This window comes from Vitis riparia, chromosome 9 (assembly GCF_004353265.1).
Source record: "Vitis riparia cultivar Riparia Gloire de Montpellier isolate 1030 chromosome 9, EGFV_Vit.rip_1.0, whole genome shotgun sequence".
NCBI classification, from domain to species: Eukaryota; Viridiplantae; Streptophyta; class Magnoliopsida; order Vitales; family Vitaceae; genus Vitis; species Vitis riparia.
The window spans coordinates 19,257,224-19,272,379 of NC_048439.1; the positions used below are offsets into that span (position 1 = coordinate 19,257,224).

Below are 15,156 nucleotides of genomic sequence, written 5' to 3' on the forward strand. Positions count from 1 at the left end.
GAAAGAAGACCCGCGGAGGCTAAAATGCCAAAAAAATGGAGAATCAGGGTTTAGAGAGGACTGACGGAGGCTTAGAAGTGCAAGACAGCGCCGAACGAGACTGCTGGAATAAGCTCGGCACCGGAAAGTGGGCCACACGCCCTCACGTGCCGGCGCGTGGGATTCAGGCCACCAGAGAAGAGTGGCGCGTGGAAGGTGCGTGGGTGGGTTTTTGGCTTCGGTGCTTTGAGAAAAGTTGCAAATCTCCTCTTTGTGCTCTTGATGATGTCATTGGTGTCGGAAAATATCGCCGGAAAAAAGTAGTCGATAATGAGGGTTTTCTGACTACAATATGGCTGATCGGAAAGTTTTGGGAGATTGGAAAAGGTGACCGGAATGAAACACAATCACTGGACAGATTCCTGAAATTAATTACACAGGTAAACCAGAAAGAATAAGGTTTTCTCCCTTGGCTCTGATACCATGTTGAAAGAGAGAGAGAGACAGAAAACCTTAATTCTCATTCATCTATTTAACTTCTTACAATAGAGAAATATATATACAAGGCTAAGTTGAACTAACTACCATATATGTGACCTATATTAAGAAATGAAAGAAAGATTGTACATTATAAATACATTATATTCAACACCATTCACAACAGTCATAAAAGGACATTGTTTGCTCCATATATGGTATCTGATTTTGGGTTTTGGGAGGTTCCAATGACAGATAATGATTGGAAAAATAAAATAAAAATAAAAAATGTTTATCAAGTAGCGCTTATATATTTGACCTCGTTCCCATAGTTTGCTTCACGAAGGAGAAAGTAACAGATACTACAAAATAGTCTACTAGTGAATGAAAAATATGGGTGAGTGGTCAGAACTTAAACACCAGAACAATGTTGAAGAAATATTTATTATTCCATAAATAATTTGTTTAATAGGCATTGATTATAGCAATGCAATTCATGTTCTGGGATATTTGTAGCCAAACCTTAGTTTGTCTAGTTAGACATAAGATCAAAAGTACAATCATTGCTTTGAATCATCAAAAAACAATACAATCATGTCAAATTTTGCTTCTCAAGATCATATAAAGCACTGGAAAAAGTATGAAAGCAATAAGGGTTCATCACTTGGCAATTAGTTAGAAAAAAACAAGACTCACCAACAATAATGTGCCAACATCTGGCTTCTCTTTTAAATTATCAAGGATCTCCACAAGTTGAGTCCTGGAAATATAAACCATGCATCAAATCTCTAGTCCAGTACAAAGTTTTTAATAGAAAGATAAATTGTTTAATGGCCCTTTACAAACTTCTGTTGTTTAGGAAATTTTCATCTCTCATGCAAAATTGGTGGCAATAAAGACAATAACATGAAGCCTAGGAAGCAGTATCATTCCCAATTACTATCCAAGAAATATGATTAAAGAAAAAAAAAAGACAGAATTAAGGATCAAGCATGCTATCTGTACCTAACAATGACACAACTAGCCTTTTTTACACAGAACTTGAATCTAACCAGCAAAGAGCATATTTACACAGTATATCAGGTTTCTTGGTGGTCACTATTTTAAAACCTTAAAAAGATGTTGGATTCCGATAACAATATCTGTATCCTAACATTAGAAAAGAAGTTTGATGAAATTCTCTGAAATTTCAAACAATAGCTGAGAATTCACAGAAATCTATGGTAGAATTCAAGAAGCCAAGAGTGTTAATTAGCCATCCAAGAAGTACAGAGAAAGATTGGTCTAACAAAGTTAAAATTTAAAGTCAAAAAAGAGTACAACAAACCTTGTCATCTTACAGAACTGGATACAGAGCAAATAAGCAACATGCCATGAAGGAGGAAAAATTTTCCAGATCTCCTCATTTGTTCTTAATCGACGTTTGATCCATGCATACCTCCGTTCAGCCTTATCCAACTTTGCCAGTTCTAGTAAAATAGCAAAAATAAGGAAATTTTGAATTCAAAGCCATTGAACATACTGATATTACATAAACTGAAATAAAATAGCAACAGAATATGAGGTCAGACAAACCAGCTCCTTCAAAGATCTGCCGGTATGAAGTAAGCTCCCTGCTGCAGAAATTCTTTACCAAATCTTCCCTCACAGATGGTTCCAAAGCATCAACAACTAAGCAAGCATCAGATAACTGCTGGAGTAAATTTGTTTCTTCTGTCTCTTTCCCAGTACCTAAGCTGGTATATATAATTTGAAAAGGGAGTTCAAGAAAGCAATATTAGAGGAGAAGAATCTTAGAATATATATGTATTTGACCTATTTTTAATATGCAGATAACAAGATTATTCTTGGAAATTAACCTAGTCATGAGATTATACATGTCCATTTGTCAGAGGGGCTAAACAAATCTGATGAAGCCTTCTAAATCATCCTATCCATTATCTTCATCTTTAGCATGAAAAGGTAAAGGAAAAGAGGGTTCCTTGGTGAACACATTTAGAAGCCCCAATCCAACCACTAGCCAGAACAAAGAAAACTAACAGAGAAAAAACAGCACTTGCTTGATTTCCTCCATCTAAACCAAGAACCTTTCCTAGAAAACAACATAGTCTAAAAAACCCTTGAAACTAGACCTTCTAATTCAAGATGTCATTAGCAATAAAATAACATCAAGAAATGAATGGTCTACCCTTAACAAAATGCCCTAGGAGGGGTTGATAATCTTGTGAAGCACATGCTAGAGGCGCCTTGTAAGGACCTTAGCTAAGGCCCTCTTTGGCTTAGCTGTAGCTTTTAATAAAGTCCTTTGTAACAAGATATGCACTAGGAGAGCTTATTAGAAAGAGATTTGTGAGTGTTTTGTTAAAATTACTTATTAAATAAATAAATGGGTGGCTTTTTACTTTATAAAAATTATTATTTGATACATGTCAATTCATAAAGTTGCAAAGGCAAATCAAGGCTTGGAGAGCTACTCCTACTTGCATTTTTTGATGATATGGAAGGAAAGAAACAGGAGTTTTTTTTATAGTGAGGAATTGTCTTTATCAAAGGCTAAAAAATTTATTCCTAAACAATTTCTCTATGTGGGTTAGGTTGTATATAGGTGGTGGCTATATGCATTTGATTGATTTTATAGAGTGGTTGGGTATTGGATGAGGGAGGGAGTATTTTTTTTGTACGCTTTTTTCTGCTTTTTGCTTGTTTTACTTGTATACAACCTGTATGCTCTTACACATTTTTTGCGCTTTTATTGATACAATCTCTTACTTATCAAAAAAAATATAAAGTTACAAATGTCCACGTGAAAGATTTTTTTGTTTTTTTTAATCTAGTTTCTTGAAGATCTTTTGGCAAAAGCTACAAAAAAAGCCCTCACATCTTCAACTAAAAGGACTTCTTAAGCATACCCAAACAACCTATGAAAGAGTTGTTATTGTGAAAAAGCTCTTTTAAGCCTTCAAAACAGTGTGCCAAATGAGACCTAAGACTTAAACAAGTAGACACTAAACTATATCGAAAGCTTTAATCCAAGGGAGGGGTCCTTCTTAAGGACAAGGATAGTAAAGGTGAAAGTGCCATTCATATAAATGAACTCAATATGGTAGAATTCTGCCAAAACTTTCAACAAATCCCCTCCAAAGATAGACTAACACTGATTTTATCTTTATCTTTTCTTTTTCTTTTTCTTATTTTTTTCCAATAAATTTCAATATTTGAAACATTGAAGCTATTCTGAATATATATTTAACACGACTACAAGAAGAAGATTTTTTTTTTTTTTTTTGTGGGGGTGGGGGCTGGAGGGGATCAAAAACAAAATATATATTGATAATAGTAAAGTTGAAGAGAAGGATGAGATGTCCTCACAAAATACAAAACTTGATCAAAGTAAGACTATACTCCTCCACTGTACGAGGAGAAGTACTGATAAAAGCGTGTACAAAATATCTCAAAAACCAAAATCAAACTCTCTCAAGCGTTATCCACCCCTTTCAAATTACAAACCGAAAGCCTACTAAGTAGAATAACTTTAAGTGGAATTCCTCTAAAACTAAAAGTGACAGTACAAGAAGCCCAAAAGGAGCAGTAGAAATGCATAAGATCTCACAACATCACTTCTATTCTACATTTTTCCTCAAAAATCCCAACATTTCTCTCTTGTTACACAACCCACAACACGATGATGCATAATATGCCAAAGAGATGAACAAGATATTCTCTCCCCCTCTCTCCTCATTTGCTTGCACCAACATCCTTTTGAATGGCAAATGGTATTTTTTTCCACTCCTTTTACTTTCGTTTTATAGACAAAAAAGTTGAAAGTTGAAATCCTTGCTATGATTGTTGACTAACCAAAATTCTCTCTTGCTTTTGCCACAGATAAAGATCCAATTTATTTCATTGTGTGAATCAAGAAGCATGAAGCCTTGAGGCCTTACCCATGTGGCAAGGACTTGAGCTGGGGGGAGGGGAGGTTTAGGTTTGATTCCATTACACAGACACACAAAAGTACATAGCAAATGGACAACTTTTATGGTTGTTGTTGATCAAAAGCACTTGTTTTAACTCAATTTATAATCTGCTTTTATTGGCCTTCTAGAAGGCAAAACTCTTCTTTTTTAGCTCAATAAGAGCTTCTGCCTGTATTTGGATAATTTTACTAGATGAGCTTTTGGCTATAAAAGAGCCTAACAGGGAAGCATGGATAATGTAGCCTATCATGGAAGCCCTTTTTTGGTTTATGCACAAAGTTCTTCATATTCATGAAATGTTCATAGCACAATGTTGTCCTTTTAAAATCACAGCATCAACTTCAGCATCAACTTCCAATTAAATCTAAAAACAAGATGCTACTTCAAGCAACACTTTAGAGCTGATTTGAGCTTAACCCAACCTGAATACTACCAAAATGTAAGGATGGATAGTGGGAATTGGAAAACCATCACTCTGAATCCAATCTTAGACCTCCACATGGGACATGGTTCTCTTCTAGAACTAGGAACCATTTTGAATTCAAATTTTCATTATATGTAGAAGGGAAACTAACAAGTTCCCAACTTTTACCATTATGTATCCCTTTTTATTGAGTGTAAGAAACAAGATGGACATCCTTTTAGAAAGCAAAAGGAGATTCTAGAAAGCAAAGGGAGATTTAGCACTTAGCTGTCAAACCTATATGTTGTTATAAAGAAGTAGGAAAGATGATCAACCCATGACAGCATGACTAATCAATTTAATGTGTGCAAGTATGATCTTCAATTACATATATAATTTTTAAATTATATGCAATGTAAATAACAATATTTCTGTGCCACTCATAACTTCATGCAAGACCCATGTTTCATCAAGTACATTGTTGGATTTCATGTGCCTTCTATGCACATCAAATATCAAGCTGATTGGAGTTTGAAAGTTATTTCATGCATTCAATTCTCTGAAACAGAGTTTTACTTCAAATTCTTTATTAAATGAAAAGCAAGAATATGGATCATATGGCTACACTTATCTAATCCATGCTATTCAATATGTGTTACATGCATTGAAGGGATATTGATGGCCAGAGCAAAACATTGGGCCCACATGACATTATCAATGGCATAAACATAACATTGTTTCACACCAAATATAATGTGATCTTTCCAAAGATGAATACCTGAGTTACAATAAATTTAATTATCTGATCAAAAAGGATAACATACCTAGAAAAATCAGAGAATACATGAGACTTAAGTATTTGTTTTATGTTCTTGAATTTCTCCCTCAGCTCTGTGATCTTTGGAACATCCCTATAGGCTTCAAAGTGGCTACACAATTGGTTTACAGCCTGAAACACATCAATAACCAAAATTAGCAAACATGATAGATCTTTCATATGAGCAAAGCCAACAATTCAGAAAAAATGTCAAAAGCTCAACGTGAAACACTTTCTTTCCTGCTGAGATAAGGTGTCACCACCCTTGTAGTTTAGGGAGGTTTTATATCATTTACAATAAAATAAGGAGACATATTTACTCATACTCTCTTTCTCTTACACTTCAATGTTTGGCAATTTATATTTATCTCCTTTTTTTTTCAACAGTATAATAAATTAACTGTAGCCCTTTTGATTGATCTATTATTTTTTGCTTGTGCCATACAATTCCTTTTTCTTTTGTTGAACTAGACACATATGGTTTGCCAATAATGTCCTCAAACTATTTTCCAGTGCATCACATGTGTTTACAACTATGCAGAAAGGGGAAGCTGATAAGTTTTTAAACAGCCAAGAAAATGTATTGGCAAAAAATATTACATGATAAGAAAAAGTTCTCTGCCACTTGTAAACATGGCAGAGCTTAAAGGTCATGAAAATGCATTTAAAAAACCATGGAAAGGCACAAGAGAATGAACAAGACAACAACAAATCGTGGATGTCCAACCAAAAAGTACCTTACATTAAAATTCCATATATCAGCAGACTTGTATGCCTCTCCTAATCAAGATTCAAAACATTACCAAAACATTATTTTTTGATTTACTAGTTGAACAATATTCGGACAGTGAAAAACAAATACAAATCACATTTTCCACATCAAGAAAGTTTCCAAACTTTTACCAGGAAATCCCAATATCATGTAAACTATATTTTCATTTCCCACTGGAAAAACCAAAAAAGAATGAAGCTTTGGCATTCAGAAGTACTGCAAGATGAATGCATATGCAATGAAACAGCAAAAAAATAATCGAGTTAAGGACTATTAAAGGAGAGTGTCCACTCAGAAAAGGGAAACACAAAGCACTTGGTAATCTATGACAAAGATGATGAAAATAAGTATTCTGCTAACAGCTAAGGTACCTCTAGCTGAGCAGCTGCTTCCTTATATTGTCGTTTTGAAGCCATTACTTGAAGTTGCTCAACAGCAGACACTGCCATATCATGGAAAAGGGTTCTGCAGTAAGAATTCATAAACAAAGATATGTCTTCAATAATTCAAATCTGTGTCCAAACCTTAAGCTGATTGAACTCTTTATGAAACGAAAGAATGGCGTCCCATTAATGTTTAAGGTGTAATGCTCAAAAGATTGCATATCAAGTTTTTGTTAGAAAATTGCATTGTGGAATCAATCAATCTAAACTCCAGTTACAGAGGAAATAAGCAATTGAGTACTGAGCTTGTGTCAGAAAATTTCACTCCCATACAATTGTCTTAGAAAAAGAGCACGACCCAAACTTATAGGGACTTGACTTCATTTAAGCAGAAATTCCCCTTACAAATATGAACCTAATCTCTTTGTTAACTATGGTTGATCAAGATTTTAAAGGAAAACCAACAAGGTTGTGAAAATATGAGAAATAAAATATAAGCTCTACTAGATGGCTAAAGAGATTTGAAATCCTTTAGCACCAAGTTTTCCATATTCATTGATTCTATCTCAGAACATCCACAAGCCATTGGTAATGAGCTAGGTTCTTAGATCCATGGCACCCACTAGAGGAAGATTCCATTTAGAGAGTGTCTTCTCAGCTGACCTCGGAGACCTGCATAATAGGTTTCAATCCAGGCTATCCAGCAATATAATACTCAAAGAGGTACACACAAGTGATGCATTAGTTGATGCCCGGAGGGAGAAAAGGAGAAATAAATTAAATCCCACAATGCCTCCATAGCTGTCCATCTATCCTCAAAAAAATCCTTGCATTCCTCCCCCACCATATGATCCAAACTAATATGAGACTAACAATACACCACAGTGACTTCCCTCTAGAAGACCTCCCAAACCCTTACAGGAATTGTCATAATCTCCACCACACTTCTAAGTGGAACTCAATCTATTCCAACAAGTTCAAACAACCTATGTCATAATGTCAATGCTACTAGGCAGTGTAATAAAAGATGATCCATTAACCGACTCCTCTTACAGATGACACAAAATTCTGTGCTAATGGCTTTACGAGGTCTCTTCTATATTCTCATACCAAGACCAAAGAAAGTCCTTGAACAACTTGTCAATTCTAGAAACTACATCACCAGAAATGCTAAAGCCAGAGATAAAATATGTCAATACATATGCTAGAAAAGATTAGATGTAATCATACCTTTAAATGGAAAATAAACTTTCTTCCAACAGCCAAAATATTTCAACACTTTTGTTACCACCAGATTTCAAAATGCATGAGATTTAGAGTTGCTCTCTGAAAAAGGCCAAAAACTTTGTAGGGCCTTTGCTTGTCTTATACTCACCCAATCATGGGAGTTAGTTCCAAAGCGCACTCTTAGTGAATGTTGACTCCAAATAGAGACCTTTGTCATGGTTCCCTTTAAAACCCAGCACCATGCCCCATTTACCAATTTTTCTATGCTAGTGGACAAAAAGAGATAGTTTCATTAGCAAACTGGAGTTATGAAAACGTCATGCAATCCTTAGCTGCATATAAATCTTCTGCTAGACATAGACTTTCCACACTAGAGATCTTTCTACTTAGGATGTCCACCGCTAGTGTGAACAAAAAATGAGGACTGAAAACCCCATGTAACGACCTACTTCTAATCATATAGATATTGTCTACTTGAGACCCCTTGGGCCCTTACTACTATAAAACATGTCTACATGATTACAAGGAGTTTATATATATATAGTGTCGGGAACTTTTTCCTTTCAAACACATTTTAAAGCCATGAGAGCCCACTAAGCCCAACACGAACAATATCTACATGGTTCGGAGCAAATCGTTACAAATGGTATCAAAGTCGATCCTCAATCCAATGTGGGAGTTTATTTGACCCAATAAAAGGTCAGACACCTATTTGGCCCCGCAATCTCGTGAGATACAATGAAAATGTTGTGTTTGCATGGGAGAATGATTGTCATATACACCATCAAATAGGGGGAAAATTTCTTGACACTATACATGTATGGTCTCCTTTTAACCATGTAGATGCACTTTAAAGTCATAAAGGTTTGTTCAACCAAGAACAAACAATATCTACATGGTTGAGAGTGGATCGTTACAATCCCCCCACCCTCCCCCTGCCCTTGCATAAGTCCCATAGAGGATCAGACCTCCCATTAGCTTCCCAATTTATCAAAACTACATAGCATAGATTATAAGCAGCACCTAGCCCATCTACACCACCCAGTTGCAATGCCATGACCCAAGATCCCAATCCACATCATCATAAGATAGCTCAAAATCTACTTTTGAAAGCCATCTATTCTTCCTCAAAGAACATTAAATTAAAGATTTATTTGGTCATGAGTCCACAAGAAGTCCAATGAAACTAAAAGAAGTTAAAGAAAACACACGTGGAAACAAAAATGGGAAAGAAAGGCTAACCTAACATGGTAAGACGATGAAGAGCAGTAATTGTAGTTGTTATATGCTTTTTTGCAAAATCCAGCTTCTTAATGTCACGACATATTTCCTGAACCATTGTTTCACTTTGCTCAGCTTTAGTTTTAATTTCTCGAATCTTATACATGAGCTCCTGCTTACCAGAAAGAAAATAAATAAGTTAGCAAAGCCAAAGAACAAGAAACACCATCTGCAGCATCAAGAGGGTGAATTTAGCGAAGGAAAATTCTTATTGACTTCCTTTAAGATGGACATCATTACACATGCCCAATAAAGTATGTTGGTTTTAAGGAAAGAACTGAAAAATCATTTGCTAAATGAACAGACCTCCACAGCATGCGTTGCAGCAGCAAGATCTTCCTTTGCTTTGGTTCCTGAATTACTCTGCAATTGCAATAAGTAAGCATCAAAAGATATAAATGACAAATATGTATGTCCATAAATAAATAAATAAATAAGTGTACACACACACACACACACACACACACACACACACACACACACACACACACACACATATATATATATATATATATATATATATATATATTATCTGATAGGAAAAATAATTTTGTCCCCATTCGGACTTGAACTGAAACCTCACACAAACCCTCCCCAACCCTTTACACTCAAGCCTCAAGGGCAATAAATAAAGAAACGTACATACACACACATATATATGTACATCATTCATTACAAGCAAATGAGCACTAGTTACTAGCAATTAAGCCCTTGAGCCCTGGCTCAAGTGGTAAAGGGATGGGGAGGGTTTGTGGGGGGTTCGAGGTTCAAGTCCCAATGGGGACAAAAATTTACCTATCAAAAAAATTAAGATATTTTCCACAACTCTAATACAAAAAGACGTTTAGTTATATGAGCAATGCCTAACCAGAGGTGTACTACCATTCATCATGCCAACATCCATAGTCCCCAAAAAATGATAATCATAATTTAAGTGTGTGGGTTAGGCATGTAAATATTGTTATGCACATGATTGCTAAATCTATGGCTAAACTCTTCGTACTCTTAAGAATGAATTAAGATGTTAATCATGCACACCACTAGACAAGGCACGTAGAATGTTAAAATACCAACACAATTCAATGTTTTAAAATATTTTAAAATGGATCCCCTTATAAAATCATACCAATCAGCTGGTGATGATTATAATGAGTGCATCATATCGTTCTTTAAAAAGCCTCTAGGACATTCTACTCACCATCCAACATATTGCAGCAAGGATAAGAAGGCTAGAATACAATTACACAATTTTGTACCATTGGATTTTCTACCTAGCCTGAGCACTACAAGGGCATGTGGGCCAAAATTTTGAGATAAAAAAAAAGGAACAGAACAGAAGGATGCTTCATAACTCCAAAAGAGAGGAGAAAAATACAGCCAACATCAACACCTCCTAAGACAACTCTCAATGGAGCAGAAGTTCCTTATAAAACGAGAAAGAAATAGGCCTCTCTGGGCATGGGCATCAACTTCCTGGTTAGCTAATCACCATGTCCATCTAAAGGGCCCAACCATTATGCTCACTCTCTCTTATTTTTTCACCTTAATGGACTATCTCATATCAATTAATCGTAATGCCAAGGGTCTCTATCTTGATGAATCTAAATGAAACATCAACCACAATTTACCTTTTAAATTTCTATGTTAAATTTCCACCAAAAATTTCCAGTTTATCTTAACCTATTGCATGCTAGAAATAAAAATTCGAATAAAAAATACTTCCTAAAAATGTACTATACCCATACTACTTTCAACTCATTGAGGACCACGTTAGAAAATACTAGAAAATTGCAGATTGTGGTGGCATCAAATGCATAAGTTTAGTCTGGAAGCCAATTCCAAGAAATAAAAAGAAAAACATTGTTCCACTGACCTAGAAAGCTATTGGAGAATATAGCTCAAACGCCAACATTAACCGACAACAAAATCCTAAATTATAAAATTATCAGTAACCTGGTTAGGATATGATCAGTAACCTAACCAATTTATCACTCCTCCTCAAAGAGATTACAACAGCCTTCAAACAATGTAATAATAGAAGGAATACAATTTGATAATTAAAAAGAAAATAATGATAACAATAGTGACAATAACAATGATAATAATCAACACACTTCCACCAAGAAATTCTATCCATAATCCATCTAAACAAAGACATTACAATGAAATCAATTGCAAAGTAAGTGGAGTTGGAGATTTGCTACAGAAAGTGAGTCCTTATGGAAGCTTGTTATTATTGAGAAGTTTGGGTAGAAGAGGGACAACAGTGTTCTTGCAAAGCAAGGGATTTGTAGGAGTGTGGAATGCAACTAGGAGAGGGTTGGATATCTTCAAAAGTAGAACCTGTTTTGTTATGGGAGATGAAAGGAGAGTAAAGTTCTAGAAGGATAGATGGTGGATCAGTCTCCTATAACCATGACCTTTCCCTCATTTTATGTCATCACTTCTCCAAACGATGCTTTGGTGTCAGATGTTTGGGATGAGCAGAATATGGTGTGATTGTTTGGAACAAGGAATGCAAAAATTTCACAGTCAAGGTCTTTTCTCCATAAGCCTAATAAAAAATAAAATAAATATTTTCTTTAGAAGCAACTAAGGAGACCTTAGACTAACTAAAAAGGAGGGGATGGGCTTTGGTGAGTAGGTGCTATTTATGCAAAGACGAATCAGAATCAGTGTATCACATTCTTCTTCACTGTGATAAAGCTAATGTTTTTTGCAAGATAGTTTCTCTTTGTTTGGCACTGCATAGGTGTTGCCTTCTTCAATTCATGAGGCTCTTCTAAATCGGAAAGGGTCTTTTGTGGGGAAAAGCAAAATAGTGTTTAGAAGGCTGCTCCTTTATGCATGTTGTGGATTATTTGGAACAAGAGAAATCAAAGATGATTTAAAAGTATGGTGCTAGATCCCGAAGGGCGAGTAGGATGAGAGCAAGGGGTGGAGTTGGTGGATTAAGGGGAGGAAGAAGTAGTTTCGTGGTGGAGGCTAAATCTTTCGAAGTATTGATTGAGGAGTTGGGAGGCAAGCTGAAAGGTTGCATTTGGGAGAGGAGCAAAGGGGCCTCCTCATGGATTAGATTCGGGGAGGTTAGCTTAAGACGGTTCCTAGATGGAGTGGAAGTCTGCTGTAGAGAGGCAAACATTAGTGAATGGGCTATTGGCTGGGAGGAGGAGAATAGAAGGTATAGGATGGAGCGCCGATCGAACGGGGCATGTAGGTTCATCTTCTGCTCAGTCCGCGACATTGATTCAAAGAAGCATAGCATCATTGTCCCAGAGGGAAAGGGTCAGTCTTTTGGTTGGAACTCTTTGGCCGAGAGGCTGAGAGCTCTTGGTGTGATCCCCTTAGGTGGCTTGCAGGGTCACAAAGGGCCAGAGGACTTGCTGAGGGTGAAAGGGGGCTCGAAGGTCCAATGGAGGGAGAAAGGGGCGGAGCTGAAATCATATGCTGATGCTGTTAGGAAAAGCCCGGGAAGGGTAGGCCAGTCTATTTGGATAGAGGTGGGGGAAGGAGAAGTGCGTGGAAGGATAGAACAAATGAGTCAGTGTCTGGTAGGCTGGTGGGGTCCTAGATCATCTGTTTGCCCCGAGATGGAGTTCGTTAGTAGCTGGGCACCAAAATATTGGGCTTTGAAGGGGAACCTGAGGGTGGCCATGCTAGGCAGAGGATTAATGCTCTTTGACTTTGAGTTCCCAGATGAGGCTGAGCGTGTTTTAGACAGAGGTCTAAGAATCTTCAAGGAGAATGTCCTAGTTTTGGAGAGATGGAACCCTGAGGTGGGGTGTCTTAGCAAGGAACCAACGTCAAAAGATGTTTGGGTAAGGGTGATGGGTCTTCCTCTTCATTTAAGAAGCTCGGAGGTGCTTAAAAGAATTGGAAATGAATGTGGAGGATTCATATCCGAGGATAAATCTTCTTTTCATGAGATGCAATGGGCTAGGCTACTGGTGAGGTGCGTGGACAGGGAGTTGCCCAGCACTATCCATATTGTTGTGGGGTCGGGTTGTTTCTCCCTTCAGCTTTGGTGGGAGTCTTCTCCCTGGTTCACGAAGGTGGTGCCGGCGGGAAGATTCAGCGGGGAAGGTAGCTCAAGGGAAGGAGAAGAGGATGGTGGGACTGTTGGTGACCTCAGGTGTGGAAGTCAAAGGGAGAAGGTGGAGCAGTTGAGGTCTCAGAAGGGAAAGAGTGTCGTGTCAGCCTGTGGAGGTGATTTTTCCCCATGTCCCGCTGTGCTCTATGAGGCAGGGGATGTAGTGGTGGGCAGAGTAGGGTCAGCTGATGGACAGGTTAGAGAGGGAGACGGCTGCTGTTTGAATAAGATGGAAAGCCCAGCGTGTGGGCCTAGCTTCGGGCCAGAAGGGCCAGCCCATGGAGAGCTGCTGGGTCTCCCTCATCAAAGTGGGCTAAGGCAGGGGTCTTTTAAAGAAGCCCAGGAGAAGTTGGGTTGTGTCTTAAGGCCCAATGGCTCTTGCGGGGAGAAGGGTGATGGTGTTGGGCCTGTAGGGCCTGGTTCAGCGGAAGGTTGTTTTTTACATGGGGAAGGCATCGTGAGCCCTCAAGCTAGGGCACAATCACCAGGCGTGGAGAAAGGCTCTGGTGATGCCGTCTCTCTTCGTGGGGAAGCATCTCCGGGCTCTCGTCCTTCGGCTCAGATGTGCAGCTCGGAGAGTCAGATTTTTATAGCGGAGGATCCCATCGTCGACATTCTGAGAGCTACGTCGCAGCCGGAAGCCCTTGCGGTGCCGAAAATGGATCAAGTACTGCGCGATGAAGCTTCCAGGTATGTCAGATTACCTTCGTCTTCTGTGGGGGGTCGGGAAATTTCTCCTTCTTCTCCTTTCTCTGGGTTCGATCGGGCGGGGACGAATGAGGGGGAAGCGTCGGGCTTGATCTCGGAGAGTGAGGGAGAGGAGCAGCTCCCCCTTAGCATTATTCTGGCAGATGGTTGCAATGGGGAGATGGGCCTTGAGGGAGAGAGACACTCGGGTGACGAAGGAAGGGGGGATGAGCTCGAGGTACTATTTCAAGATTTGGGAGGAAGAGGATGTCGATGGGATGATAGCTGCCTGGCGAGATTTAGCAAGTTCCTGGGCTTTTCGACGGAAGGATTTGAAGGAGAAATACTGAACTTGCTCCTAAGGAATAAGAGAAGAAGGGAGCAGAACATTAAGAAAGACATTTCGGGGTCCACAAAGTTTGATCGTGAGTTGAAGAAATTAGAGTGGTCCATCAATTATAAAGGGGCGAGGAAGGAGAAAGCTCTGAGCAGAGATGGTGGGGACAGAACCTCGAACCTTAAATGAAGATAAAGATCATATCCTGGAATGTAAGAGGGGCCAACGATAGGGATAAAAGGAAAGTTATTAAGGCTTTGATCAGGTCTCAAAGAGCAAATTTGGTGTGTCTTCAGGAGACCAAAATTGAAGACATGTCCAAAGGAATTGTTCACAGTCTTGGAGTGGGAAGATTCTTGGGCTGGGGTGCTTTGAGTGCAAGGGGGGCAGCCGGAGGGGTAGTAGTGTTTTGGGATAACAGGGTTATGGAGTTAATGGGTATGGAGGTGGGTCTTTTCTCAGTCTCCTGTCGCTTTAAAAATTGTGAAGATGGCTTCTTGTGGACCTTCACGGGTGTTTATGGACCCACCATGAAACGGTATAGAGAGTTGTTTTGGGAAGAGCTAGGAGCCATTCGAGGGCTGTAGTCTGACCCTTGGTGTATTGGTGGGGATTTTAACGTGGTCAGATTTCCTAATGAGCGTAGTAGAGAAGGTAGATTGACCGGGTCTATGAGAAGATTTTCGGAAGTGATTGAGGAGTTGGCTTTAAAAGATTTGCCTCTCCATG

At 38.4% G+C, this 15,156-nt stretch overlaps 1 protein-coding gene across 2 annotated transcripts in view; it reads right to left on the reverse strand.

Moving 5' to 3' along the window:
- The window catches only part of LOC117921614 (vacuolar protein sorting-associated protein 53 A), a 47,989-nt gene that overhangs the window by 21,347 nt on the left and 11,486 nt on the right, over window positions 1-15,156 (reverse strand). The window contains exons 4-10 of one of the 2 annotated variants that reach the window (XM_034839559.1): window positions 9,620-9,676; window positions 9,275-9,425; window positions 6,794-6,864; window positions 5,658-5,782; window positions 2,032-2,192; window positions 1,784-1,925; window positions 1,153-1,216 (exon numbers count right to left, since the gene is read on the reverse strand). In XM_034839559.1, coding sequence (XP_034695450.1) covers window positions 1,153-1,216; window positions 1,784-1,925; window positions 2,032-2,192; window positions 5,658-5,782; window positions 6,794-6,864; window positions 9,275-9,425; window positions 9,620-9,676 — 771 coding nt within the window. Of the gene's footprint in view, window positions 1-1,152; window positions 1,217-1,783; window positions 1,926-2,031; window positions 2,193-5,657; window positions 5,783-6,793; window positions 6,888-9,274; window positions 9,426-9,619; window positions 9,677-15,156 lie in introns of those variants that run through there. The other variant, XM_034839560.1, reaches the window with a different exon arrangement.